General features: G+C 36.0%; 2 protein-coding genes across 3 annotated transcripts in view; one reads left to right on the top strand and one right to left on the bottom strand.

Moving 5' to 3' along the window:
- The first annotated feature begins 296 nt into the window (after nt 1-296).
- LOC139978261 (lysosomal acid glucosylceramidase-like) lies at nt 297-23,860 on the top strand. Its single transcript, XM_071988289.1, has 11 exons — nt 297-576; nt 3,595-3,789; nt 7,094-7,246; nt 8,404-8,537; nt 9,621-9,793; nt 10,245-10,482; nt 15,922-16,143; nt 16,580-16,743; nt 17,660-17,782; nt 18,923-19,026; nt 19,584-23,860. The coding sequence occupies exons 1-10, from the start codon at nt 474-476 to the stop codon at nt 19,020-19,022; spliced, it is 1,605 nt and encodes a 534-aa protein (XP_071844390.1). The 5' UTR covers nt 297-473; the 3' UTR covers nt 19,023-19,026; nt 19,584-23,860.
- Nucleotides 20,861-27,480, bottom strand: part of LOC139978262 (uncharacterized) — a 37,650-nt gene continuing 31,030 nt past the window's right edge. For both annotated transcript variants that reach the window (XM_071988290.1, XM_071988291.1), the window contains exon 11: nt 20,861-26,929. In XM_071988290.1, the coding sequence (XP_071844391.1) occupies nt 26,721-26,929 (209 nt within the window). In that variant the 3' untranslated portion in view covers nt 20,861-26,720. The remainder of the gene's footprint in view (nt 26,930-27,480) is intronic.

Below are 27,480 nucleotides of genomic sequence, written 5' to 3'. Positions count from 1 at the left end.
AACAATTGTATTCATCCGCCGGTAATTTTACCGTGCGTTACTCAGAGGATTAACCACGGTCAGCTGACCTGAATGGACCAATAGGATTTAGGAATCTTTACTAAGTATGAATGAACCGCCAATTACTCATGGGTTGGAGGTATATGCTCGCTATGTCCCACTCCTATGTTCGATCTGTTTATACGTAAATCTGCAATGCAGTGTCGTTTGTAAGCTTCCATACTGTTGTACCGTTTGTTGACATCCGGTCTTTACGCACCGACCTGAGTCGAGTCGTACGATATCTCTGCAAGCAGCCGTAGGTGTGTAGCATAAAATCATTTCAGTGTTGTGTTGCATAATATTGTTTGACGCACTGCCGACAGTATCAAACTTAATACTTTAAAGACTGGTTTCGACGTTTAAGTCAACGAAGCTGTATTCGTTTCAATTGAGAAACGACCATTTTAATCAGGAATTGAAGACAATACAAAATGAAGAAGCTGGCAAGTTTGTTCCCCACACAACATCCATGGATACTTCAGCATGTATTCATGTGTACTGTGTTCTGTGCAATATTCACGTTTGTTAACAGTGGTAAGTAAAAAATAAGTTTGTCCTACAACCTTACCTACAACTGTCCTAATATCGAGCAAAGTTTCATAACGATATTGATATGACACCTAACTTTAATACAGCGCGCTGCGTTTGTAACATAACGTTTATAAGTACCATTGGTGGCATTACTATAGGCCTAACCTACAGTACATGTAGGCTATCCGAAGTGTGTACTGCAGTGCTGGTCTCTAGTTTGTTTTGTGAATAATGCTACTGTAGGCCTACAGCCCATGTAACCGTAGGCCTAACTTTTGGTTAGGCCTACTGTAGCTTACGTAACTAACTTAGTCATTGCTGATCAAGGTTTTGACTTCTCTTACTAAGACTCTAACTTTCTAAGCAAAGTGGCGATGCTAGGACAGCGCAAACTTAATATATGCATATAAATAATATAGGCTGTCATGTTTTAGAATAGCCATAAGCATTACTGTATGGCACTGGTCAGTTACCAACCCTTCAGTTTAAGATCTAAGAAAGCCTAAACTTGATTATGCTTCTTTTTCTAAGGTGAAGGTGTTGCAAACAATTGTCCATCCTTAGGTGGCCACTGACATGATATCATCATTTAGGACACATATTTAAGAGTTAGGGTCAGGTTTGCCAGTTTTTCTGTGACACAACTGGCCAAATTTAGGGAAATTACCGGCCAAATCGTGTATAAAAAAAGGCAAAAATTGTTTGCCCAAGTTTAGTTGATGCACTCCATTGGTACAAGTAGATTGCATCTCAAGATCTATCTTTGGGTGGGACTCTGGGACAAAACATTGTACTAGACAGGGGTAAAAACATGTAAAAATATATGTTTTCGTCAAATTTTCTTATCAAGAGGTTTGATAAGAAATGGAGAGGGGTCCTGCTCAGTCCCTGCAATCTCCATGTTGGATTATTAATGCCGTTACAAAAATGAAATTGTAATCCCTTGGAGGATAAAACAGATTTATTACCTATAATAACCTTAAATAAGAACATAACTTGGAGTAAAGAACTTTGAGTATTCTGATAGATTGAGAAAGCTCAATATATGCCAACTTTAAAATTTAGGAGATTAAGAGGTGACATGATTGAAGTTTACAAAATTATTTCTGGTGTTTAACTATATGATGAAAATGTTACTAAAGGGTTGCCAGAGTTGAGTACAACGACTCATACCGGTGGTCATCGTAAGAAGCTTCAGAACTCTTGTAGACTTGATGCCAGGAAATATAGCTCTTTCTTGTAGAGTTTTTTATGTTTATCAGAGAATGTGGTTTCTGTTGGTTCTTTGTTTTAATTGTAATGGCTATAGAAATTCTGGTTTGGTCAAGACTCAATTAAAAAGCTGGCATACACATTCCATATACTGGTAGCCATAGCCAGCCATGACCTGATGACCAGTAACTAAAGTAATATAGAGGTCCACTTAGCATAGAATTCTACTTAGACCTGCATCCACAACGGATCCTTTAGAGGTATAACTAGAAAGGCAGATATAGTAATTTAAAATAGGAACACTTTCATTTAATTAATCTGGGGGAGGGGGACTGGGAGGCATGCTCCCCCGACAAAATGTTTGGTGCCTCACAAAAGTTCCCAGAAAACCTACATTTAAGCACCTTTTCACTGGTGCCCCACCTGTGCCAAACCACAAGTCAACATGGATAATGTGATAACATTGTTCTTGAATTATATACGTTTTTGCACAGTAGATATTGGAATGGTAACTTCGTGAAACATATTGCCATGTTTGACTAGACTAAGGATGACATCAGGGCAGAGTGCTGTCAGACCACTGATCACATTATTTTGATCAGGGAGTCTTTTCTCCACTTGACCGATGCATTCTTTCAACATGTCCAAGCAATGCAGTTTCATCGTTTCTAACAAATCAGAAGCTTAGGATTTCCAAATTTATTGGCATTGTGATAATAACTTAACTCCAAAGTCTATCAGAGAAATAGCCTTTTAATTCCCATTTGTGTCGTAAACTCTTGCCTTCAAACTATGAAAATGTAGATTGAGCTCATCAAAGTGCTAAGTACTGTACAAATTGATCAGTTTTGTCTGAATGCAATAATGCGTTCATGTCACACTTAAATTATGTGTTATAGGTAATGCAAGGTCAAATACAGGTGGTTTGCTTTATCAAGTAACATATATTGAGGAATTCTCTTGCTTTATATATTTGTACATCCTTTAACTTCACGGGACCTGAAAGAATCGTTGAAATGCCATAATGGCGAACTTCTTATCAACTGAAATGTCAGTTGTTTCATCAACTATTAGAGAGAAGTGTTTACCTTTGATGCCCTCTAACATACTTTCTTTAAAAACTTGTCCAATAACTTTTGTGATCAGTTTGATGCACTTGGTGATATGCAACTTAAAACTAGCAAAATCACTGTTTTTTCCATACTTGACCTTCGCCTGATGAGTCCCAAAAGGACGAAACCGTTCGTGAAGTTTTAACTTTTCTGGTGTGTTATTCTATATTGGTTTACTACAGTACCTGTATATACTGTATGCGGACACCTTAACCACTAGGCTACTGTATGGACGCTGATTGTATGTCCAGAGGTTCGAAACCGGTAAGGAAGGTCGTTATTCCACTGTAGGCGTTTTTTCACCTGTAACGAACAATATCTAGTTCTGTTTTGGTGACATATTTTGCCTTACTCATGTGATTAAACATGATGCTAACCAACTCGAAATCATTTGTGATTCCTTAAGCCGGATCTCGAAAGAGATACTTTGAACAGACTTTGTTAATGAAATGGAGGTAAACAACAAAGGCAAATGAGTATAATATATACCTGAAATCGTAGTGAGTTGGAAAATCCAGAACAGTGAAAAAACTTCCAGTCTCCGCCGGGATTCGAACCCAGGCCTCCCGCTTTATATGCAGACACCCTAACCACTAGGCAATGGACGCTGATTGTATGTCCAGAGGTTCGAAACCGGTATATTATATTTAATTATGGGTCCTTCATTTCTCAGTTTTCTTTATCCTATTATTTTCAGCCCGAAATGAGTGCAAGCCAAGAGAGTTTCCTGGGTCCAGCTCATTCACATGCGTCTGCTCAGCAACGTACTGCGACACGGTAGACAGTTACGAACCTTTGAGCTCTGGAACATTCGCCGTCTACACTTCCAGTCAGCATGGAGATAGATTAGCCAAGAGGACTTACAAGATTAGCAAAAAAAGCAATGCTTCAGGTATTTCATGTGTTATCACTTTAAAAATAAAGACTACCTGTGTGATGATAACTATGGGAACCCAGAATTGCTGAAGTGTTCTGTACAGAACATTGGGATTAAAGTCTTAATATACAGAATTTTGCATAAGAAAAAAGGTAATTTCATGGTTTCCCTAGCAACAGCTACTGTATGGTCATTCAAAATCCAAATGCTAGAAATGTACATCAATTTTTGGAAATCATGCCTAGATATCCTCAAGTTTAGCCACAAGTTTGCTAAAAGATACCAATTATGTATAAAAAACATGTATCTATAGTGTACAGCATTTGGCTACAAGGCAGTTCTCACCAGCATTTTCCTGGATAACAACACACTTCAGTCTACTAAATAGGCTTTTTGAGAGCAGCCCAATAATAGTTGCTGATAATAAGCTTAAGCAGTAAAACAGGGATTATATGACAGTAGTACAGAAGTCTTGCCAATTCTGTGACTGACGATTGTTACCCAAAGTACCATGTTGGTAATATCTACTGGCAGAAAAATGCCCAACTGGTGCCTTTTTTCCCCCTTCTGCTGGCAAAAATCAAAATCTGTAGGGGTTAAAAGCTAGTAAAAGGCCTTGAATTTCAAGGCATTAAAACTGTCTTTGCAAGATGAAACTCGATCTGATTAATTAATTGGCTGAAACCATCAAAAGTTTTGAATTTAGTGACATCATGGTCAAGGAACAGCCTTCCTGGTCAGTCACCTTCGAAAAATATACAGTACTAACTACTTTGTTTTGATAGCTTAGAGTTTACTGTAGGTTGTGAATAAAGGTTGCCATGCAAGGCAAGAGAAATAGAAGGAAAGAAAAATAACACATTTACAAGTAATAGAGCCGTTCAAAAATTAAATAAACAGTGCCATGGATATGGATTTCAGGTCAGGTTTTGAAGATTAATTTTCTTTATCAGGGGACGTAATTGTGTTTCTTCTTTCCTGTCCGATTATGGTAAACTCTTAAAAGCAGGAAGCTACAGTATATGTTTAGTTTATTTTGCAAAAATGCATACACAGCATTGAAGTATCATGCATTGTTTAGTTAGAAAGGTATCCAAAATTGAGGTGGGTTAGAACTTTGTAAATGGCCAGTTTTGTGTTTTTACAATTCTCATTGTGTGTTAAACAATACATACTGTATACTCTAGCAAAGAAAAATTTAGGATAATGAAAACAGGAATAAAGTATAAAACTGTCATCGTTGGTAATACAGTATGCTAATTTGATGTAAACATTTGAACCATGAAATGGGAAAATATGAACCCTTGTACACATACAGTAAGGACACCACATTTTATCATTTTCCTTGTGGAGGTCGTCTAGGGAGCTAACAAATTCCACAGAACTCCACACATAATAATAACACAGTAGTATAAAGTAGCATTGAAAGTTCCTATTAGTTGATATTCAAAGTTTGGTACGTAGTGTTAACAGTAAACATGTACACACAGTACGTATACCCACATAAACAAAGTTGCCCAGGACACTGCATTGTAATTTTGCGAATAATATGATTCAGAAATCGCTCAATGTAAAAAAATAAGCTAAACTCATGTTTTTGTTAAAAGTCAGTGAACATTGCATAAATATGAACATCAGTGTACTGTTCGTATGTAGATGTGTGCTGTGGGCCTGGTATATCCCGATATAAGTAAGATAAGTAAGATCCACAACTGAACACCTTACATATATATCAACATGGATATTGTAATGTAATTTAACCCCCTACATATATCAACATGGATATTGTAATGTAATTTAACCCCCTACATATATATCAACATGGATATTGTAATGTAATTTAACCCCCTACATATATATCAACATGGATATTGTAATGTAATTTAACCCCCTACATATATATCAACATGGATATTGTAATGTAATTTAACCCCCTACATATATATCAACATGGATATTGTCATGTAATTTAACCCCCTACATATATCAACATGGATATTGTCATGTAATTTAACCCCCTACATATATATCAACATGGATATTGTAATGTAATTTAACCCCCTACATATATATCAACATGGATATTGTAATGTAATTTAACCCCCTACATATATATCAACATGGATATTGTAATTTAATTTTGGAAGAAAGAATCAATTCCCTACGATTTGAAACATTTGTGCTGTACAGTATGTATGTATGAAACATGTAGTCTTAATTTAGACAAGCAACTGAGTTTCCCCCAACTAGTTTTGTAAGGTTTACTATCAAAGCATTTTGGAGTTTTTGAATGCCACAAAATTTCCTTTAATTTCATCAACACCAAATGTTACATTTATAGTTAACAATACAGTTGTTACACTTCATCCAACAGTACCTGTACAGTAAGGTTTACATGCGTGCCAAATACTCAAATGAACAATCTCCTGGAATGACCTATATATGCGATTGTATGCAAATTGTGTTGTAAATAGAGTAGTTTGTGTTAACCTTTGAATGATTTCATAGACAAGGTGGTGTGTGAACAGTTGATCCACAGTATTGTAAATCATATGATACTGTAGGTTGTAATATTAACTGTAGTACCAGCTTTGTTGTTTGGCAAGGAGCTCTGTCAGCACCATCTATTAAAAGCTATAAGGAATTATCTCTCATATCAATAGATTCCATCTTGACACAATTTCCTCATACTTACAGCATGTTTTCTGCCATGCCACCAAACAATGACAGGTCAAATTTTCAATGGTACAGTACATTAGTCCAGGTCGTCGGAGGTGACCAAATATCTATCTGTTCAGACAATAAAAATCAGCTGTGGAGGTCATCTGGCAGAGGACTAGTTGTTTACAATCAAATTCAAATTACATTGTTCTATAACTAAACTAGCTCCCAAACAGGTAATTTGCTAGATCACCCACAAAAGCTGGTGTCCTATTAAATACCAACCTACACATCTCTCCTACAGTGTACAAAATGGCCTTTGTTCTGTTGCTACATTTTTCTTCGGAAAACCAAATTTGCTGTTCAGACAACAGTACTTTGAGGGAATCTGGTGGAAAGTGGTACTCTGACAATAACAATGAGCTGCAAAAAGCTGATATAGACCCACTACTCAGACCTGCATGTCAATGTAAAATTATATTATATGATTTGAACTGTGAAACAAAACTATGGTTTATACTTGAAGGATGTTCAATAAGTATGAATGAAAAATAAAAGAAATATCATGTTTCTTTACATTTTACAACTGGAACAATTATCACAATTTCTCATGATCAAATTTATATCGGTTGAAATGTTTTTACTTTGATTTCCACAGATACCACAGTTAGGTATACTGTTAATTCAACAGCTCAGTACCAGAAGATGACTGGCTTTGGTGGTGCTTTCACAGATTCTGCCGGTTATAACATATTGAACCTCAGCAAACCAGCTCAAGATAACTTACTCAAATCTTACTTTCACCCATCAGGTATGGAACTTATTATGTGACTATTTGAGTCTTCTCCTGGGGTGAACGGATCTATGTGTATTTTGGCCCCACCTACATCATCATTCGAGGAGGGGGAGGGTCAGACCACTCAACCGGGTCTGGGAAGTCTGGGAAGGGTTAGCCCACTCAACCGGGTGTACAGTGTCCTCCCCCCCCCTCCCTTTTGAACTCCACACAAAACATGAAGAGTATTTATTAGCACAACCTTGCACCTTACACCTTATTGTAAACCTATTTTATAGTCTCAATATACCTCAGACTGGACCATTTGAGGTCTAAACTCAGACCCCCTCTCTTTCACAGGTGACCTCTTCAATGACCCCAGGGCCACCCCTCTCCTATATCAAATCCTTCATACTTCTCTGGCCCTGCCAAAATGGTTCCTGTCCCTACGTTAATCAGTCGGGGAGGGAGGGGGGGTGGGGATTTACAAACGATATCAAGCAGCAAAAATATGAAACAGGTATTTTTGTCGACAGTGAGTTTGTTGGAAATACAGTAGTATGCAAATGATTAATTATTATGTTCTATTTTCTAAGTGTTATTATTTGGTCACTTTTATTTTGGCACCTGAAAAGTGCATTGAGCAACCCATTCAGACTGGATTCTATGCTATATAATGCTAATTATTATAGTTTACTATGGCTTTACCTAAAAAAACAATTCTTTCAACAAAAATTTTCAATTCACACCATTATTTTCTTGTTTCTTTGCAATGTTTAGGTTTGTCAAGACTGTTAAGTCTCTTTGCACAGATTTCCAAGGTTTAATGTATCTGTTGGTTACTGTAGCTCTCCATGACTTTTAGGCCCACATCTCAGGAGCTTTCATGAGAGCTGAGCCTGGTCCTGCTAGACCACTTTTCCTCAGAACCATTGCTCAGAATGCAGGGAAAGCTTCCTTGGACTATGGACATTGGCAAGAAAGTTGTAGACTTTCCAGTGTGCACAAAAATCCTGCAACCCACCTAAAATTGATATTTTGTGACCCACCTTTGGGTAGGGCCCTATAGTGTGCACTGTCATTTGAGAGCAAGATGGTCAGCGACTTTACAGTCTAAATTTCATAAGTTTGTGTGTCTGTAAGAAAATCAAGTTTGTAAATCTTCTTTACTTTGTGTTGTTAATTCGTTGCAGGTATCGAGTACACATTTGGCAGAGTGCCCGTTGCCAGCTGCGACTTTTCACTACGGATATATTCCTATGACGATTACGCTAAGGATTTTTCCATGCAGAAATTTAAACTTGTTGAAGAAGACTTTCAGTACAAGGTAAAGATATGTTTGGCAAAACATAGTAATCCAAATAAAAAAAATGGGCATATTGTTACTGTATACCTATGCATTGCTATAGTGCTGTGAAAGCCTTAAAAGATGAATTGGGTGGACAAATCATAAGGTAAAACTAACAAAGAAGATTTTTTTTTTTTTGGTGACGAACCACAATAAAAGTAATTACTGTACTGTTCTATCAGTGCAGGATGCTTTTGAGAATCATCCCAAGTTTGTAAACGCCTTATTCTGTGATATTCTGCTTTTTTTTGTGATAAGCTCACCGCTTAAAGCGGTTGGACTACCACGTTAATTAACACAGATCATTAACAGTACAAGGCAGTCCCTCAGATGCAACAGAATAGTCAATTTTATGAAGAATTTATTTGACTTGTGTGCTGAAATTGCATTGACTTATTATTGAATGGTCATCAAACTTTTGGTAGTACTGCACATTAGTACATATTCTTACAGTAGATTCCATTCTCTGTACCCTAGTGTACTGTCTGTCTGTAGGTACAGTCACCTCAATAAACATCATAGCACTACTTCCAAGACCTTATTGTACTCTGTGAGACAGGTTGGTATTAATATATGCCCAGTTATCATTAAGTTTTACAAATTACAAGTTATGTATAGGTACAAACCTTGTGTAAAGGTAACAGATTACAGTATTTATGCATGAACACTGCAAACTGAATTCCTAGCCATAATTTGTACACTTCTTTACAGCATCGTAAAAGAGGAACAGACATTGGAACCTGGCCATAATGGTTCCATTATATCATCTTCATTTACAATGCCTCTGTTACCTTCCGTAAACAAACACTTGGCAGTTGATTGCTTTCTTGTTTGTCGAAGAAGGAAGTAACGTTGTTCGGTATTAAACATTGTATGTTAATGATAAGGAGTACTGAAAGGTGGGAAGTAGGCTGACATAATGCTGGAAATCCATTTGTCAATGTTTATATTTAGAATACTTAGAATACAGGGTCAGAAAGTCGAAAGTTAGGATTTAAAATGAATCTTATAGCTTTCTGATAATGGCCCACTTTTTTTTTTTGCTTTCATATGATGTCACAGATACCAATCATAAAGAGAGCACAGGCAATGAGTAAGAGGAAGATCAATTTAATCGCTTCTCCCTGGTCTGCACCGGCCTGGATGAAAGACAACAACAAAATGACAGGTGGTGGACAGTTGATCGGTCCTACCACTGGCAAATATTACGAGGCCTACGCCCTATATCTTCTCAAGTAAGTCTAAGCAGAAAGATTCTTCCAAACTTTTTCAGGAAGATGTGGAAACCCAACAACTTTCTTTCTTAGAGCCCACAATTGAATTGGGAAAGAAAGATGATTCGATATGTAGTTGTTTTGTAACATCACAGCTTATGGTAGGATGTTCTCTTCCCAGAACGAATATGAAAATATAGCTTTCTAAACCTTGTATGTCTGTAATGAAACAAGAATATGCAAAAATTGATAATTTACTATATGAGTACAAAGATTTTACATGCGATTCGTATTCACAGGAACCATAGTATATTATACAACAAAGTTCAAAACAGAATACACAACAGTTGAATCTTTCTGCATTACTTTTCCCTGTGATTATTTTTATGTAGTAGATGTATAGCATGTGTAGTAGATATCTCAATGTCAAAGTCATCTCAGAGGTGTAAACTTGTCTGTTCTTCGTTTTCAGGTTTCTCGATTCATATGCAAGTCAAAACCTGACTTTCTGGGGTTTGACCATGCTCAACGAGCCTTCCGCTGGCTTGTTCTTCAACTACTCGTTCCAGAGCATGTTGTTCTCTCCAGAAAACGAGAGAGACTTTGTGAAGTTCCATCTCGGACCAATGGCTCAAAATAGCTCGTACAAGGATGTCAAGATTATCATGCTAGACGACCAGAGGTTATTCCTTCCATTTTGGGCTCAAAAGGTGAGTCAGTTTGTGGGCAATATTTTAAATTGTATTGAACATTCTGCTCATTGCTCAACAGTTAACACAGTGTGTGTATCAATATCTGAAATTTGTTTTTAGTTACCATTTCCAAACAACATTTGGAATTTTGGAGTCCTAGCATGTACCAAATATCTGACATTTTCACTACCATGTTTGGCTTAACAGTTACAGTTAAGTTAGCATGTACCAATGTTACATGTTTTTGTTATTACCCATTTTTGGCTCTACCGATTGACCCAGTATTTGCTACTGTCTGAAGATTTTATAATTAATTGCTTTGCAACTTTGATTTGAGAAATGTAGAGTACCATATAGTTCATATTCAAGTTTATAGGACCCATGCAGACCTCCCACACTTCCACACCACCTTTCTTGTACATACATTACTACCATGCGCCCATAGTGGTAGATTGTAAAAACAATATTATGTATGCCATCCTGCAGTCATTTGGCATTTTTGGCCCTCTTCCCTTACCATATCATATTCATCCTACTGAACATGTAGGTGGAACTTGAAGGCCAAACTGGTGCAGAGTATAAATAAATGTATACATACATATATGTATGAGCCATGCATTCGTTACAATATTTGTTTAGTGCAATAGTACTCTGGTGTATATACTTGCAATAAAATAGACATCTGTAAGCTATTCTGCATTCATTTAACAATATAAACTGTGTCGCCTGCAGGCCACCTTGCTGTGTGTGAATTATATTATACATGTTAACTTTGCTAATATTTGTTAACCTGTCTGCTGTCTACTTGTATTCACCTTCCTCATCTACTGTACAGTACCCATTATCTGGTAGGGCCAACTCATCTGAGACTCTGCCATCTGAAATATATGTAATAATACACTGGTAGTACAACATTATTTTCAATCCTCTCCACCCCCTCCCCTTCCCTTTCACCCTCCTTACAGACCCCCTTTACAAACAGTGCTACTCTGATACCCTATTAGTCATCTTCAGTTTATAATGCCTGCCATGGCTGTACATATGTGATTTTTAAGTTACATAGATATTTGTCCTGGTTACAAATGACTCCTTGTTTTGACTGATAACAGTGGGAACCATTTAAATTTTGAAAGTTTCTCTTTCACTGTGTCATCATTGTTGAGTGATGCATTTTGATCTCTCTCAAGAGGTTATAAATACTTTCATATTTGCAAAAAAATTGTTATGGTATGAATTGTCAAAGTAGTGTAGCTACAGTAAGCTGTCACATGTTCACTTTCCACCAATAATAGAGTAATAGATTTTCACACTTAGTTATCACATGTTCATTTTCCACCAATGAGAGTAAAACATTTTCACACTTAGCTATCACATGTTCATTTTCCACCAATGAGAGTAAAACATTTGCATACAATAGCAATCACATGGTCACTGTTCACCAATAAGAGTAGTGTGTTCAGTATGATGACCAATGATACAGGACCCTAACACCCCTTTCTAGGGATTAGTAAAAGGTCAACATAATAGACCTGTACTATTTTCATATATACTCATATGTTCATAAGTAATCCATTACTGTGATGTCTTGCTACACAACAGATAGTTAAGATATATACAGTAACTCCTGCTGTACTCAAACAGGCAGTTGGTATAATAACAACTATACTGTCTTAGAAGTAAGTGAATGGAGATATAATAAAAAAGTAGTTTATGATCTTGTTGATTACCAACCACGCAGGGAAGGTCAAGCAGTCACTTTAAACATCATGAAAGTTTAAGTACAAAGTTTATGCCTTAGACGAAGAATATTAAAGATATTCTTTAGTCTCAATGATAATGATCACTTGTTGATTTCCAATAACTAAAACAAGGCCAAGTGGTCAATTAATATTAAGCTGTATTTACAAAGTTAATATATGCTAAGATTACCTGAGACATTGTCAGTACAGTAGGTCTGATGATGACAGCTGATGAAGGCTTCCCTGGTTTACTCTGTAATTTGTGGTGGCCGAATTGACATATTTTAAAGGTAAAGAAATCGTTAGAGTAAAATCACTTTCATAGCCTTTATCTTAAAACTTCCCCAATTAGTTCATTATATGTAAGCAGTTCCTCTTCCTCTTTTGATACATTTATACTTATTTCTGTGAAATCACAAGGGCACTGTTCTCCTTAGTGTGAGAAAATTGGGTTGAAGGTTACATCTTCCCTGGTTAACTTTGTAATTTGTGGTGGTCAAATGGACATATTTTAATGGGTAAAAAAAAATTGCAAAAGAAAAAAGTCTTTTGGTAGCCTTTATCTTAAACTTCCTCAATTAGTTCAGTTAAATGTAAGCAGTTCCTCTTTCTCTTTTGATACATTTATACTTATTTCTGTGTGATCACAAGGGAACTGTTCTCCTTAGTGAGAGAAAAATTGGGTTGAAGGTTACATCTTCCCTGGTTTACTTTGTAATTTGTGGTGGCCAAATTGACATATTTTAAAGGTAAAGAAAATTGCAAAAGAAAAAAGTCTTTCCGTAGCCTTTATCTTAAACTTCCTCAATTAGTTCAGTTATATGTAAGCAGTTCCTCTTCCTCTTTTGATACATTTATACTTATTGCTTTTGTGATCACAAGGGAACTGTTCATGTAGAAATGATCATACGTAAAGACATTTCTTGTTGTGAAACCAAAGGGGATAATATATGAAATGTGGCTGTTTGGATTAAAATGTGATTAGTTTTAAAGTAATGTTTAGTTAGCTTTTGTCAATTTATTAGCATAATCAGGGTTTAACATTGTCCAAAGAGTAAGTGTGTATCATTTTTCTGGAAAGTGTATTGTAATTAAAGAGCAAGCCAGCGGAAGGCTTGTTGATCATGGTCAAATCCCAGAAAATCAGGTTTTAATGAATGCGAATAACGTTATAGTTTGCCAAGAATTGACTTCAAGAATGATTATTTCAACTTCTTGTAGCATTTTTGAAGGTTCTAAACTTTGTTTCACATAGAATACTATATGGTTTTGCTGTGTGCATACACTGCTATACTTCTTTGTAACCGTATATCAATTTTCTGATGCGATTCCGGATAAATTATTCCCAGATAATGTTCCTTACAAATACTATAAAGTATTTCTTTTCATCCAGACAGGATTATCTAGCTGACAATTAGCAATTTAGTAGTTTATGAAAATTACAAAACTTCACCCAAAATACTTATATATAAAAAATTAGGATAAACCTACAGAAGATTTAATATCTGCTCAGAAAGATATTAAATACCATAATAAATATTGTTGATGCCTCCGTCGAAGAGACACATGGTAGAATGTATATATCCTGTGCCTAATTGCTGTGTATGTGGTTTAAGCTGTAACAATGTATTTCTCAACAGTGTACAGTGTATTTGCAATGCGGAATGATTTACCGGAATACAGTCATCGTTCAGACCTTTTAAACACAACCAGCAAATAAGTATGTAACACTTGAAGCACAAAGGAGGATCTAAAAATAACTTTTGAAAGTCTTTCTATGAGGAAGAGAAACTATGCAATACTTATCTTAAACAATGAACCATACTGATATTTATTTAAGTAGATAATTAGCCCTTGATATGATTATGAGAATCTTTTAGTAATCATGTGAAGTTTCAGTTGTGGGTATTAAAGTGTAACGAGAAGTATTGTTTGCATGATGTCAAATAGTAATAGGGTTCCTATAAATAGCTTTACTGTATAATATATACAAAACCACGGTTGGGGGAAATATGAAACTTCTGCAAAGTGAAATTATCCTGAACATACTTGAAATGAGTGTGAGGGGGGGGGGGGATGACTGAAGTGGTCATTTAAGCTGTGTAGGCAGTGCTTAAGATTTTTCAGCAAAGGGCACCAAATTTGTGACAGTACAGTACTTTATACTCTGTTATATTTTCTTTCTTTCTGTTAGTTCTTTTTACAGTGTAGATTGACCTGGAAACAGAATTGAAGTTCTTGTATTTGGCACGTTTCATATCTGTGTTTTCCAATCCTATGTAATTTTGACAAAATAGCCAGCTTTTGGAAAAGCTCTTACATTCTACATTACATTGATTTCAACTGTTTTGTACAGATGCACTGTTTTGCATTGAACTAATAACATTGTGTGTGGGTTAAAGGAGCATTGAACTTATTACTTTGTGTGTGGGTTAAAGGAGCATTGAACTTTATATCTTGTGTCTGAGTTTAAAGATGCCTTGAACTTGTTACTATGTGTGCGCATGTGCAGGTTTAAAGATAACTTAAACTTATTACTTTGTGAGCAGGTTTAAAGATGCATTGAACTGATTACTTTATGTGTGGGTTTAAAGATGCAATGAACTACGTGTGGTTTAAAGGAGTATTCAACTTATTACATTGTGTGTGGGTTTCACTTTCTTGATTATACAGATTGAGTCTAAATGCCTCGTCAAGAAGGATTTAGTCAGAAGTGAAACTTTATTTCACAATAGGGTCTGAAACCTCTCCCAATGTCCTCGTAAAACTCAGGAGAAACCTTTTGTTTTGGTTTGAGGTCATTGGAATTCAACATAGTGAGAATGTTTGCAAGATATATTTTGAAAGACAGTGTAATACAAGATGCGTTTTTGTCCAAACTTCATTGCTTTTACACAAGTACGATGTATATAAGCAAATCCTTCTTTGACAAAGGTCTCAGTATATACCATTTTATTAGTGGCCAGCCATTTGATATTAAGAACACAATTCAATTATCTGCTGGACAAGCTGATAAGGACCTCTTTAAGGTACCCCCTAGTAAAATGGTCCCAACTGATCATGCTTTGGGATTAATGTGTCATCATGCAACTCTCTAACTTAAAAACCAGCATTGCAACCAAGAACAATTATGATTAAACACTCTTTTCTTCATTCTTTTGTTAATCATGCATTCCCTTTTGATTATCCTATTGTTTATAATTTTGTCATTCACCAATATCACACCAGATGTTCTACTGTACCTTTATTCATAAGGTTAAACCTTAGTAGAGTTTGCATACTTTCCTGGTTCTGTTCCCATTGAATTCTTTACCCAAGACAATTTTAAAACTTCCATGATAAATTCTTTCAACACAAAACAACCTTTGATATTTATTTACTAATCACAGATACAGATTTGGTCATTGCTTGGAGTGTCTTCTCATTTTCCTTTTGTTGATCATCTATCCTCCCACCCCTTCCCCTTCCCCACCCCCTTTTTTCTGTTAGGTTTCTTTACGTAGCTAGAAGTTTCTCTGAAACCTCCCTGGTTTCCTTACATTTCAGTGACTAAGTTTATGGATGTGTAGTCTCATACATGTAACACTTTCTCTTAGTATAATTTACAAATTTTCTTAATAGACTGTTATTCTGAATATTCTCTCACCATGTTTAATTGTACTGCATGACTGATTTGATAAAAAAAAATTCTTGAATTGAAAATTGTTTTCTTCTCTAGATACTAGGAGATCCAGATGCTGCTAAATACATCTCTGGTATCGGTGTTCACTGGTACAGAGACACCATCAGCCCTATAGAAAAACTGGATGAAACTCACGAACAATTTCCAGATCAGTTCCTACTGTATACTGAATCCAGCAATGGCTACGAAGCTTGGAGTGTACCAGTGATGTTAGGAGACTGGCCGAGGGGAGAAAGCTACAGTGAAGACATACTATGGGTGAGGGAAGAATTCAGTGGCCCATCAGGGAATAATTTACTGTTCAAATTTTGTGTAGCAGTTGTGTAGCATTTGTTGCCATTTCTTTTTGTAAATTTGTCCATTGTGCAGAAAACAGCCTAAACCTTAATTTGTTTTGTGTGTACATTTTGAGGTTCATGTAACATATTATGTAATTTTTTGATGAGTTATTCCCTGTACAGTAGGTTCCACATCTTGTCATAAACCATGAGTTGATTTAGTCAAGGGTTTATGTCATACTACAATTGGTAAACTGCGAGGTTCGAGTATCACAATCTTCCATTTTTGAACCGTCACTGAAACACTGCAACTTACAAGGAATGTCTTTTCTTACATTTAGCCGTTCTACGATTTGTAAATCAGTATACAGTGGAAAGAATATTTGTAACTTTTGGTTTTCATTTATTTGTTGCAGGATGTCAATCACTGGGTTACAGGCTGGGTCGACTGGAATTTAGCTTTGGATGAAGATGGCGGCCCAAATTGGGCTAAAAACTTTGTAGACAGTGGGATCATAGTTAATGCCAAAGATGATGAATTCTATAAGCAACCTATGTTTTACCACATTGGCCACTTCAGGTAAGCATCTGCTGTTGTTTGGAAAGAGGACAATTTGTGAAGTAGGGATACAGATTGGTGTCAACCACCGTAACACATTAATGTCAGGAGAGGATATGTACTGTACTAACCGTAGTGGTTAAGATTGGTCTCAACCACTGCAATACATTAGTGTCAGGAGAGGATATGTAGATTGATGCAAACCACCGCAACACATTTTCAGGAGGGGATATGTAACGTTTGGTCTCAACCACTGCAATACATTAGTGTCAAAAGAGGATATGGAAATTGATGTCAACCACCGCAACACATTAGTGTCAGGAGAGGATGTACAGTAGAGGTTACGATTGTTGTCGAGCAATGCAACACATTTATATCAGAATAGGATATGTGCAGTGGAGTTTATTTGGTTTCAACCACTTCAACACATTTATTTCAGAATAGGATATATGTGCAGTGGAGTTTATTTGGTTTCAACCACTTCAACACATTTATTTCAGAATAGGATATGTGCAGTGGAGTTTATTTGGTTTCAACCACTTCAACACATTTATTTCACAATGTGATATGTACAGTGGAGTTTATTTGGTTTCAACTACTTCAACACATTCTAGTTTAGGATGGGATTAAGCTTGGTAGGAACTTAGAATTATGAAAGACAATTGACACATGACAAGGAAAGGGTACCAGCAGTACATTTTGAGATTGGTTAAACCACTGCAACACATTACATGTAAAGGGAGAGGATATACACGATAGGGATTCAGATTGATTTCGACCATTTAGACTTGCATAATAGGGAAAGATAGATATGCCATCGGGTTTCGGATGGTTAAGCGACTGCAACACATATTTTTGTTTTAAGAATTCATATCCATTCTGATGTATTTGATCTACATTCAGCCTCAACAGAATTCTTTCCACTTTTTCTTTGTAGTAAATTTATAGTTCCAGACTCGATTCGAATTGATTTTATTGCTAAAGAGATGGCCTTCCAGTTAGCACCCTCTGCTGCCTTCCTTCTGCCTGATGGTAGAAAGGCTGCTGTCATCTTGAACAAGTGAGTATTACTTCACCATTTCAAAATGGATAAGATCAACTTTTTTGCTTTTATATTAAAGGTCTATGGACACCTATGATCAGCATTGTCCTAGTCACTCTAATACGTATAAGAAATCATGAAAATTGATGCTACTCCCATCAAAATCCATCAAACATTGACCATTTTACAAGTCTTTCTTCATTCTAGTTTCATTTATGGATAAACGTTAGCTAATCTTTATGCATATTGATGACGTACAGTAAAGGGAGTGACTACCTGGTTTTCTGTTATGTCATTCCTTTGTTTTTACAACCTTCGTTTAAGGACACTGAACACAGGTTTGCAGCCTTAGGCAATTGTTTGATATACTGTATTGTCTTCTTTGAAAAGAGTTAATGTCACATTATTCAAACAATATATGTGGGCTTGTAATTAGGGGTTAACTTGTTAAGGCCTAAAATAAGAAATTTTAATGAGTGCAACACTCCACGTCATAGTTTAGCACATATTTAATGAGCTTCCCAGATTTAAAAAAAAAAAATTCAAAAGAGCTTTTAGGAAAATGTCAACAGATCTTGAATGAGATTTTCACGCACAACAAATGTACTGAAAATGGAACAAATTGGCTAGGTGTCTGTAGTACTTTAAAGGTGCTGGATAATATGAAAAGTTTTTGGCATAAGAATATACATTGGTTCAATCCTTTCCAGTGACTTTAATTGGTTTTGTGTCAACCAATGAGTGCACAAATACCTCCACAGTGGTCGTCACCAAACTTGAATTCACTGTTCTGTCTATTCATGGCTTTATTTCTTGGAGAAAATTGAGCTCAGATTGCTGTACAAGTCACCTTGAACCTGAGCCAGACACTTCAGGGCAAGGAACCACAAACCTTGTTTTTTTTCTGATTTTTGTTTGTCAACTGAGTGAGATACTTCAGGTCAAGGATATTGGGTACAACTGTTCGTATTTGAATAGCGGATTGTCGGGACAGTTAAAATAGATCGAAGAAAAAAAAAGAAATTTCATTGAGAAGAGAACATAGAAGATCAGAAAGCAATACGACTCAACATATATATATATATATGCTCCACCTCTTCCAAAAAAATTCATATGATATTTTTTATTATTTATTTATATTTTTATTTGTTTTACCAGACAAACCGTTCCAATGGATATAACAATTAAGGATAGTGATTCTGGATACTTGAATGCCCAGGTACCAGCTAAATCAATTCAGACATACATATGGAACTAAAATGGTAGGTGTGAGCTATTCAGTGGCTTTTGTATATTTACTACCAAGGGAGAATGTTAGTTCTGATCTTAGTTACAAGAAGAAAGATAACTCCGATTGCTAGTATTAATAGCTCAATACCGTTGCCTAGCTATCCTGGAAGAGTATCAATTTGTTGTCTAGAAAGTTACGGATGATTTATAATACTTTATAATAAATGATTTATAATAACACAGGCAGATTGTTTTGTTTATTTGATTATTAAACTCAAACAGTTTCAGGTGGTCTGTGCTATTATTATCTTCCTGATTGAAAATTCAGTCAAATATATTCAAGTTTTTAGTTTTTTATCCGAACGAAATCTATAGACAATGATAGGTTTGATTGTGCGATTGATAAATTTGCATACATTATGCGTATTGCATTCCAATTCATATCGTTAACCATTCATCTCCTGGAGAGCCCTACAAATCGCAAAATGGTATAAAAGTCTTGATGAAATAGAGCATTTCAACTCAATAGTCTCTGTAAAACTTAGTTTTTCCAAACATTAATTTTTTTATGTTCGTACATTTTCTTCAGGTATCCAGAACAGATCTTGGAGAGAAGGAAGAAGAATTATCGATCCGAAACTAAGAAGGATGGTAAATGAGAATTAAAGAGAACTTCATTGTTTTCCCATCATTTACTCAGGTCATTTAAGTGTGAAATGATTTGTCAAATATGACACCAGTGCAACATCATTAATTTCATACTTAAATAGCATTTTGGTAAGAATATTAAGATTTCTTCATTTCTTGATCACATCCATTGGATTTCTGCTTTTCTAGTTTTCTTTCAAGATTTCCGTGGCAAGCTATTGCACTATTAGATACTTGTTCTGTCTATGCATCAGTGTAGTCTTTTTGCTACCATATGATTATTTCCATTTCCATTTTGGCATGTGCAGCATATCTTTCAACACCAAATGGAAATATTTAATATTCCAGATATTAATTGAGTCTGATGGATTGAAATAGCTAAGAATGGAATTCTTTGGTTGGTTTTTGTCAGGTATGTAAAGTAATGAGGCTCTTTTAACTCCCACCCACATCAAAGTCACGGTTAGTCGGGGTGAATGATTCAAGTAGGAGAACCCAGGACTTCTGATTCGGAGATAAACCATCTTCATTCCACCACCAAAATTGTCCACAGCCCCCACCGCACACTGCCCGCCCACTTCACAACCCAACTCGGCTTTAGTCAGGAAAATTGAACATGTAGCGTTTCTGGTACCGGCAGTCATCAGTGTACATGGTTTGCAACTAATACTGCCAGGTATTAAGAAATTTATGCAACCATTTGACGTAAAACAACAGCACCTTTGTTGAACAGAATTGACAAAACAGAAGTTCCTTGCTTATTCTTAATTGACTTTTCACTCTTTAATCATTTATAAGTACCTTTGTGACTCAGGCACGGTTTTGTGATCTGTTCCGCTGACATGTCATGGATTCGGCACATCTTCTCTGCAGATTGGTGTCATTCATTGCTGTGACATGTTTCATGGATAATAGAGTCAAGGGACGGCATCATATCTCACAATAATCATTTTGAGAGGCTTAGATTTGCAGTCAACAACATTAGTATTAGGGTAGTTTGTAATGCTGTTCAGCAAATGGTGTCTCTTGTTTGAGGTTCATGAATATCCCCCCCCCCCCCACCTGAATTAACACAACCAGTCAGCATGCATACAGTTTACAAGAGTTGAAATTGTTAGGCTTATTTATAGGTAGCCTAACATTACATCATCATTGTTGTGTAAGCTTCATGGCAGACCGTAAGACGTGTTTTTTTCTTTGAAAAATCAGGAACTTAACTTGTTTAAAGTCATGGAAAACCATGTAAACTTGCCAGGCGCATTCCATTGATGGAACCTATGGTAGTAACCTTAGTGGAACGTTGGTGCCCAATAAACATGGGAGGTGGGAGGTAGCAAAATATCCCATATCATATTTAAGTGCCATCCCTAGCCAAGTTTGAAGATCCCATACTTATCATGCACAGTGTCGTTTATGTGATTTTGGTAAAGACGTATAGCAGTGGCTGCATGGACTTCAAAGAAAAATACCTTGGCATTTAGATTATATTATGAAAGTATTCAAGCTTTTAGTTCAAACTTGTGTGAAAAGAAATTTACATTTATTTATTTATTACTGGTATTTCAAGGATTAAAGTAATGTTAGTTTAATGAAATAGTTTAAACAAGAACAGTAAGATTGAGTTTGGTTTCTAAGTGACATATTGTTTTTGGTTCCTTGCTGGAAGCAAAGGAACTTATGCAGTCAGGTTGGCGTGTATGTGTGTGTGTGTCTGTGACACATACTTTGGTCCACGATAATTATAACGGAGTGATGGATACTTGTCATACTTGCTGTGTAGATGTATTATAGCAAGAAGGTGTGCCATATTGTATCTGGAGGGGACCTTAAGAATAGTAGTGAGATTATGGGTTCTAACGTAGAAATCTTTATATTCGCAATAACTTTGCAACCCAAAGTTGGATTGTAGCCAAACTTGGTACACAGCTGTTGGTTAATAGCTGGTATATGTAGACTAAATATATTGAGACCATGTGGGCCCCCTAGAAATTCTGTGTGCATCTTTGGCCAATATACCCAAATGTGTTTTCTACCTCAAATGCATTTTGGGAAACATTCTTTGGGCCCAATGTGTGGGGCCCAATCCTTTGGAGACTTTTCGTGCCCACATTATTTAGGGGGGTGGGCAATATATTTTTGAGCCAGTCTGTTTGGGCCAAATGTTGTTGGGACCAACTAGGTACGAAATGTTGTGAGTCCCAAGTTTTTGGGGAGGGGCCATAATTTTTAAAATTCGCAATAACTTCACAACCTTAAATTGGATTCTCTCCAAAGCATGGAATACAGTTGTTGGTTTATAGATGGTACATGTGGGCCTAAATATTTTAGGCCCATTCTTGCCCAAAATTTTGTCAGGCCCATTTTGGGAACCAAATGTTTGTTTGGGCTTTTTGCACCCAAATCTTTTTGAGCCATCAATTTTCTGGGGCCAATTGTGGATATTGCGGTTGAGCTCTTATGTTAGCCTTTACTCTACCATTGGAGTAACTGATATGGTACCTGACCATGTGCGAAGTTGATATTATGCATATTCATAAGAGACAGTGTCATATTGTATCAACTTAAGTTGGTATGATGATAATATTGGGTGATGACATATGCAACACATATATTTTCCTTTGAGCTAGGAACCGTAGAGCCCATTGGGCTCTTTGTTTACCTTGGTTTGAATCAAATACATCCATCATTTAACATACCTGAGCTTATCATTTTCTGCCTTTTAAAATGATTAAAATGATGTCATTTGGTACAATGTTTGTTTAAATTATAGTATTGAGAGAAAAGAAGGGGAGGCAGAAATAAGGTAAGATTCTGGGAAGGGAAATGGGAGCAGAGATTAAACTTTGGCTTACGATCGAGGTCTCAGTAGGTAGTCATTACTGTGATCATGTCAGCCATAAATTAAGATGCCCAAACTAACATATGTATTAGAAATGCTTGAGATGTATGTCTTTATAGCCCTTAGCAGTACTTGGCTCTCATTGAGAAATTAAAGCTAGTGGGATGGCCATTGTAACTAGGGCATGTGTGCCATCCACCCCACCCCCCTCCTCCCCACCCCCTCAATCATAGACTAATCTAAAATTTACAATTCTTGAATATCAATATGGACATAAAAAGTATCAAAGTAAGCACAGTTATGCGTTTTACCATTTATAAAATTTCTCAAAGAAGATGAGGACCCTCCCTCTCCTCCCCAGGACACATTGGTAATGGATCATTCGCCACATCTCAAATTGCCACGATTGATCTACCAATGTCTTATCCCACCTTAAGTTAATAATTCTTGACGTGCCCTTGTTTAATCATAGCACAGTGCAGTATTAACTACAGTATAACGCTTTTAGGAGTCGGCTCACTCTGTGAAGTATGAACATAGTTCAAACTTCTGGTAAAGTGGCAGTAAAAGTCTCTTGTCTTAGACGTTGCTGGCTTTCAATCACAATATCTATATTATATATAGGAACTATATCTATTGTCATGTAGTTAAGTACAACAAAACTAGAATATATATGAAATAAGTCTTCCAACACCTTTTGTACATAATTTTTTTTTTTATGGTGCATATTTGTCAGAATTTCTTTGTTTTTCTTGTATGATGAAGATGAATTTCTTTAGGATTTAAATTGAATATGAAGAAGAGCTTTAACGATATTATATGATTTACATGAAGGCCAGAGCCAAGTGGCTTGTGTGGCTGGATATTTTAATTCAATTTGACAAAATTATATTTCAAGTTTACTTCATACATAACTGAAGTTTTTATTATTATTTTTTCGTTATTATATAACATGTTTTGGATTCTTTATAACATAATTGTTTTGATGTATTACATTTAAAGGCAAGAGATCAGCTCATGATCAGTTGCATTGTTTAATCCCAGTCATTGTTAAAATAAATGACAGAGATCAAACAACAATGACTTGGGACAGCTGATCCAGAAATATAATGCATTGATTGTGCAACCGAAGATATGCTACCTCTAAATTTAAGAAATTCTATGACATTTTGATTTCAAAACTGATATTTAACTTAACATGTGTGAGCATTATCAAGCAATCTCATTACCAAAATTATAAATATGTTTATCACTCATGCCATAAAAAATTTCCTTCCTTTTACATTCTTTGTTTTACATCAATTGGAAATTCTGACACACAAATCAATAATTTGTTTTATGATAATTGATAGTATTAATAAACAAAGTGTAATATTGAATTCTATTTTTTTCCCTTTCTTTTTCTTGTGGAAGGGTTGTAAGTGGAGTGGGGTTGGCTGATCAACATTAAAGGGGAGTTAACTTCATTGATCTTAAATAACTGATTAAGTTGCCCGTATTCTAAATCGAAAAATGGGTAAAATAATCAAAAGAAAAGTTGTATCTTTAAATGATGCTTACCAAAAGTATTCAGTTGAGGTATGTTGCTCTAGCACCCTTGCCCAGCCCCATCCCCTCAAGCCCTTTTGCATACCCACATAACTTCAGAGTCTTTATTCGCACGTTCTGTGTCGATGGATGTCCTTGTAAGTCTCAAAGGGTAACATCACAACGGGTTGTTTGGGTTCACCATTTTAGATTCCTTGCTGGAGGCAAAAGGAATCCGATAGTGGTGGCGTGTATGTATGTACGTGTGTGACACCTTGTAAACACGGTAACTCAATAAAGCTAATCGTTCATTAACTATAGACTTGGTATGTGGATCCGTCTTCTTGAGTACAAGAACCCAATTTTTTTCTGTGAAGTTCTATGGTCATTTTGGGGTCAACAGAGGTCAAAGTTTGAAACCTTTGTAAACATGATAACTCAAATAGTGCACCTATGTTGAACTTCATACTTGGAATGCAGATCCAGCTTGACTATTACAAGAACCCTTTTAAACTTGGTAGAGGTGAAATGTTGTTGGAGGTCAATATAAGTCCAAGTCTGAAATACAATAACCCAAAAAGTGCATCTTTGTTTAACTTCATACTTGGTATATCGATCCAGCTTGGTGAATACAAGAACGGTATCAAAATTGAGTTTAGTTTAGTTTTGTGTGTATCAACTACAATAGGGTATTCTACAACACATAGTCATGCAGGAAACAAAATCTGCTTGAGAGAGTTGATACTCTTGGGGGGGGGGGGGGGGTTAATCACACTCACGTGACCCTTATCATTTTTTCTCACTCTGAGCTTCAAGGGGTCAACAGGTTATCTCAAATGGTCCCAAAATTGGCTCAAGGGGTCAACAGGTTATCTATAAATGATCTCAAAATTGGCCTTGTTCTCTATGATTTATACTAGCTCTGGCTATGGCAGTATATATTTCACAGTGTATAACGAGTGTCGTGTAACTCTTAATCATTAATTTCCTAGCTCAAAATTGGTAAAAGAAAATGTCCATTTGCTCATATGTAGAATATCTGTGTGTTGATATTTCACATAGGAAGACTGTTCTTTGTGGATATTGAGACATATTGGAATAACAATTCTACATTGTAGAATCCTTACCAGGGAATTAATTGGTTGATGCCCACAAGTGAGTGCTACAAATAAGAGCTGGAAATCTCTGATATTTTCCGGTTCTCACTTGATTCTTGGACAAATTTAACTCACTTGCTCTACATTAGTAAGATAGTTTAAGTTTGAAATTTGAGCAAATACATGGCAAAGATTCACAAAGCTTTCAGGCTTTATGGTTTCATAGACAATAACATTTATTCAAAGTTTAACGTCAATTCGTACAAAAATGGTTTAATTTTTTTACGAATCCTGGACTTAATATAGTATTACTTAGTATACTCGTATCAAGTTCCCACTCAGTTCCATGGTTCCATGATAACAGAATAGAAACGTTTGATTCGAACAAAGATATCTTGATGACAAAGTTTTCATCGGCCAATGACGAACAATTTGATAATCTATTCAAGTGTGACATGTTCTCTTGAATTTGTCGCTTAATCAGTTCAAAATGGCCGCCGACTCTGCACTTAACCTTTCCGGCTGTAAATCAAGTATACGTATAAATTTGCATATATATTAACAGGATTCTCAAAAGTAACATAAAAATATGTAGGAAAAAGAACAAAGTCTTTGGTAAAACTTAATTTATAGAAAAAAAAGGAGAGTTATATATAAAAAAAAAAGTAGCCTCATCAAAGCAAGATTCCAGGTTTGAACTCTGTATCTCTTCTTTTATTCTTCTTCATAATTATTATTATGATTGTTTTTCGTAAGCCTTCATGTAACTATGGTAACATTGTTGACATTGGTAACTATAAGTTTGCGGAAAAGGTCTCTCTTCTGAGACAAAAAAAGATATGAAATTGTTTTTTTTTTATAAATATTTTTAATATATTTGTTGATCCCCAACAAAAAGCATAACGGTAGGTTGTGGTATACCTCGACTGTCCTGTCTGGAATTTTGCCCTGATTCTTACTTTAAATAAAACACACATTTACTGCAGACTTATATGCATATATAGCCTGTGAGAAATATGTAACTAAACAAAACGCAGACGACAGAAGCAATGAAACAATAATCATGAGATTCACAAGACTTGTCTGGTTGTACGCTGTTACTAGTTAATTTGGCTTTCTCCGATGAATATTTACAAGGTAGTTTACACTGAAGTTTTGGAATGGCGCAATTACTTGTATCGAAAGGAAATCAATACTCCGAAATGCATTGATAAGGTTTCGGAATCTTTTTGCGTCTCATTATTATATATACGTCTCTTACACTTACTATCTTCTTTACAAACCCCTATTTTAAAAAACAACACTAAAACCTGTGGACTGAACTGTATCTAACATTCAAAAAAGAAAACACAAATCATCAAAATATTTGTCAATAAAAGGAAAAAGAGAGACAATTATATACCCTGAATGTGATAAAAGAACAAGTGTAATAAGACCCCAGGCGCCATCTTTGATAACAAAATGGCTCCCTTTAATACAATAATGATAATCGAACTGTACACCCTATTGAGGTTCAAAGATCATGCAGTTAGTCTTCTAGCTAGAGTCGCTCGGTAAGTCACTAACTGGTATAAGCTCCAGAAAAAAAATCTATACGCACAGGGATAACGCTATTTTATGAAACATCGACGCTTTGTTGTTGACCCTTTCGCTTCCTGATTAAAATAATTACGGTGACAAGAGCAACCAGAACTAGAACAAATACTACGGTAAACAATACGATCCATTGCCATTCATCAAGGATGAAATCGAAGACAGATTCAATGCCGCCCGGAGCGAACGTTGTAGCCATGTATTGCGTTGACGAAACGTTGTCATTTTCAACTGGAGAGAAAGACCAATGAAAGGAAAGAAGAATGATTGGTTGAACCTGGATTTATTCCAAATCTCTCTCGCCACCTCTCTCTCTCTCTTTCCCGCTTCCCCGTCACGCACACATTAAGTTTGGAAAGTTTAAAGAATGTTTACATGTTGTTTTACTATCTCGTCCTATTACCTGCGATTGTTGCGGGATAGTATAGGGGTGGTTAAATGGGACCAAGTGTTTGGTACCAATTTGTGCTGTATTCAGGCTTCAAAGTAAGTAGACACTGGACATATTAGTCGGAAATGGCGTTGTAATGTTGTTTTAGTTAGTCTGAATTTAGTCTAAATTTTGGAAAATGGTAAGCGAATAATCAAGGCTTAACTTAATTTTTCTGTTGAATTATATGTATCTCCATTGGGGTAAACAATTGAACATATATGACTAAACATTTTGGTAACCGCGAAGTGAAGGTTTCATTTGTGATGACGTGCCTTTCCGACCAATCATGAGCAACTACGATTTACACACAATTGCAAAAAAAAGTTAAAAAAAATCGCTGCCGGGATAG

This window comes from Apostichopus japonicus, chromosome 13 (assembly GCF_037975245.1).
Source record: "Apostichopus japonicus isolate 1M-3 chromosome 13, ASM3797524v1, whole genome shotgun sequence".
NCBI lineage: Eukaryota > Metazoa > Echinodermata > Holothuroidea > Aspidochirotida > Stichopodidae > Apostichopus > Apostichopus japonicus.
This window is presented reverse-complemented; position numbering and strand designations above follow the sequence as displayed.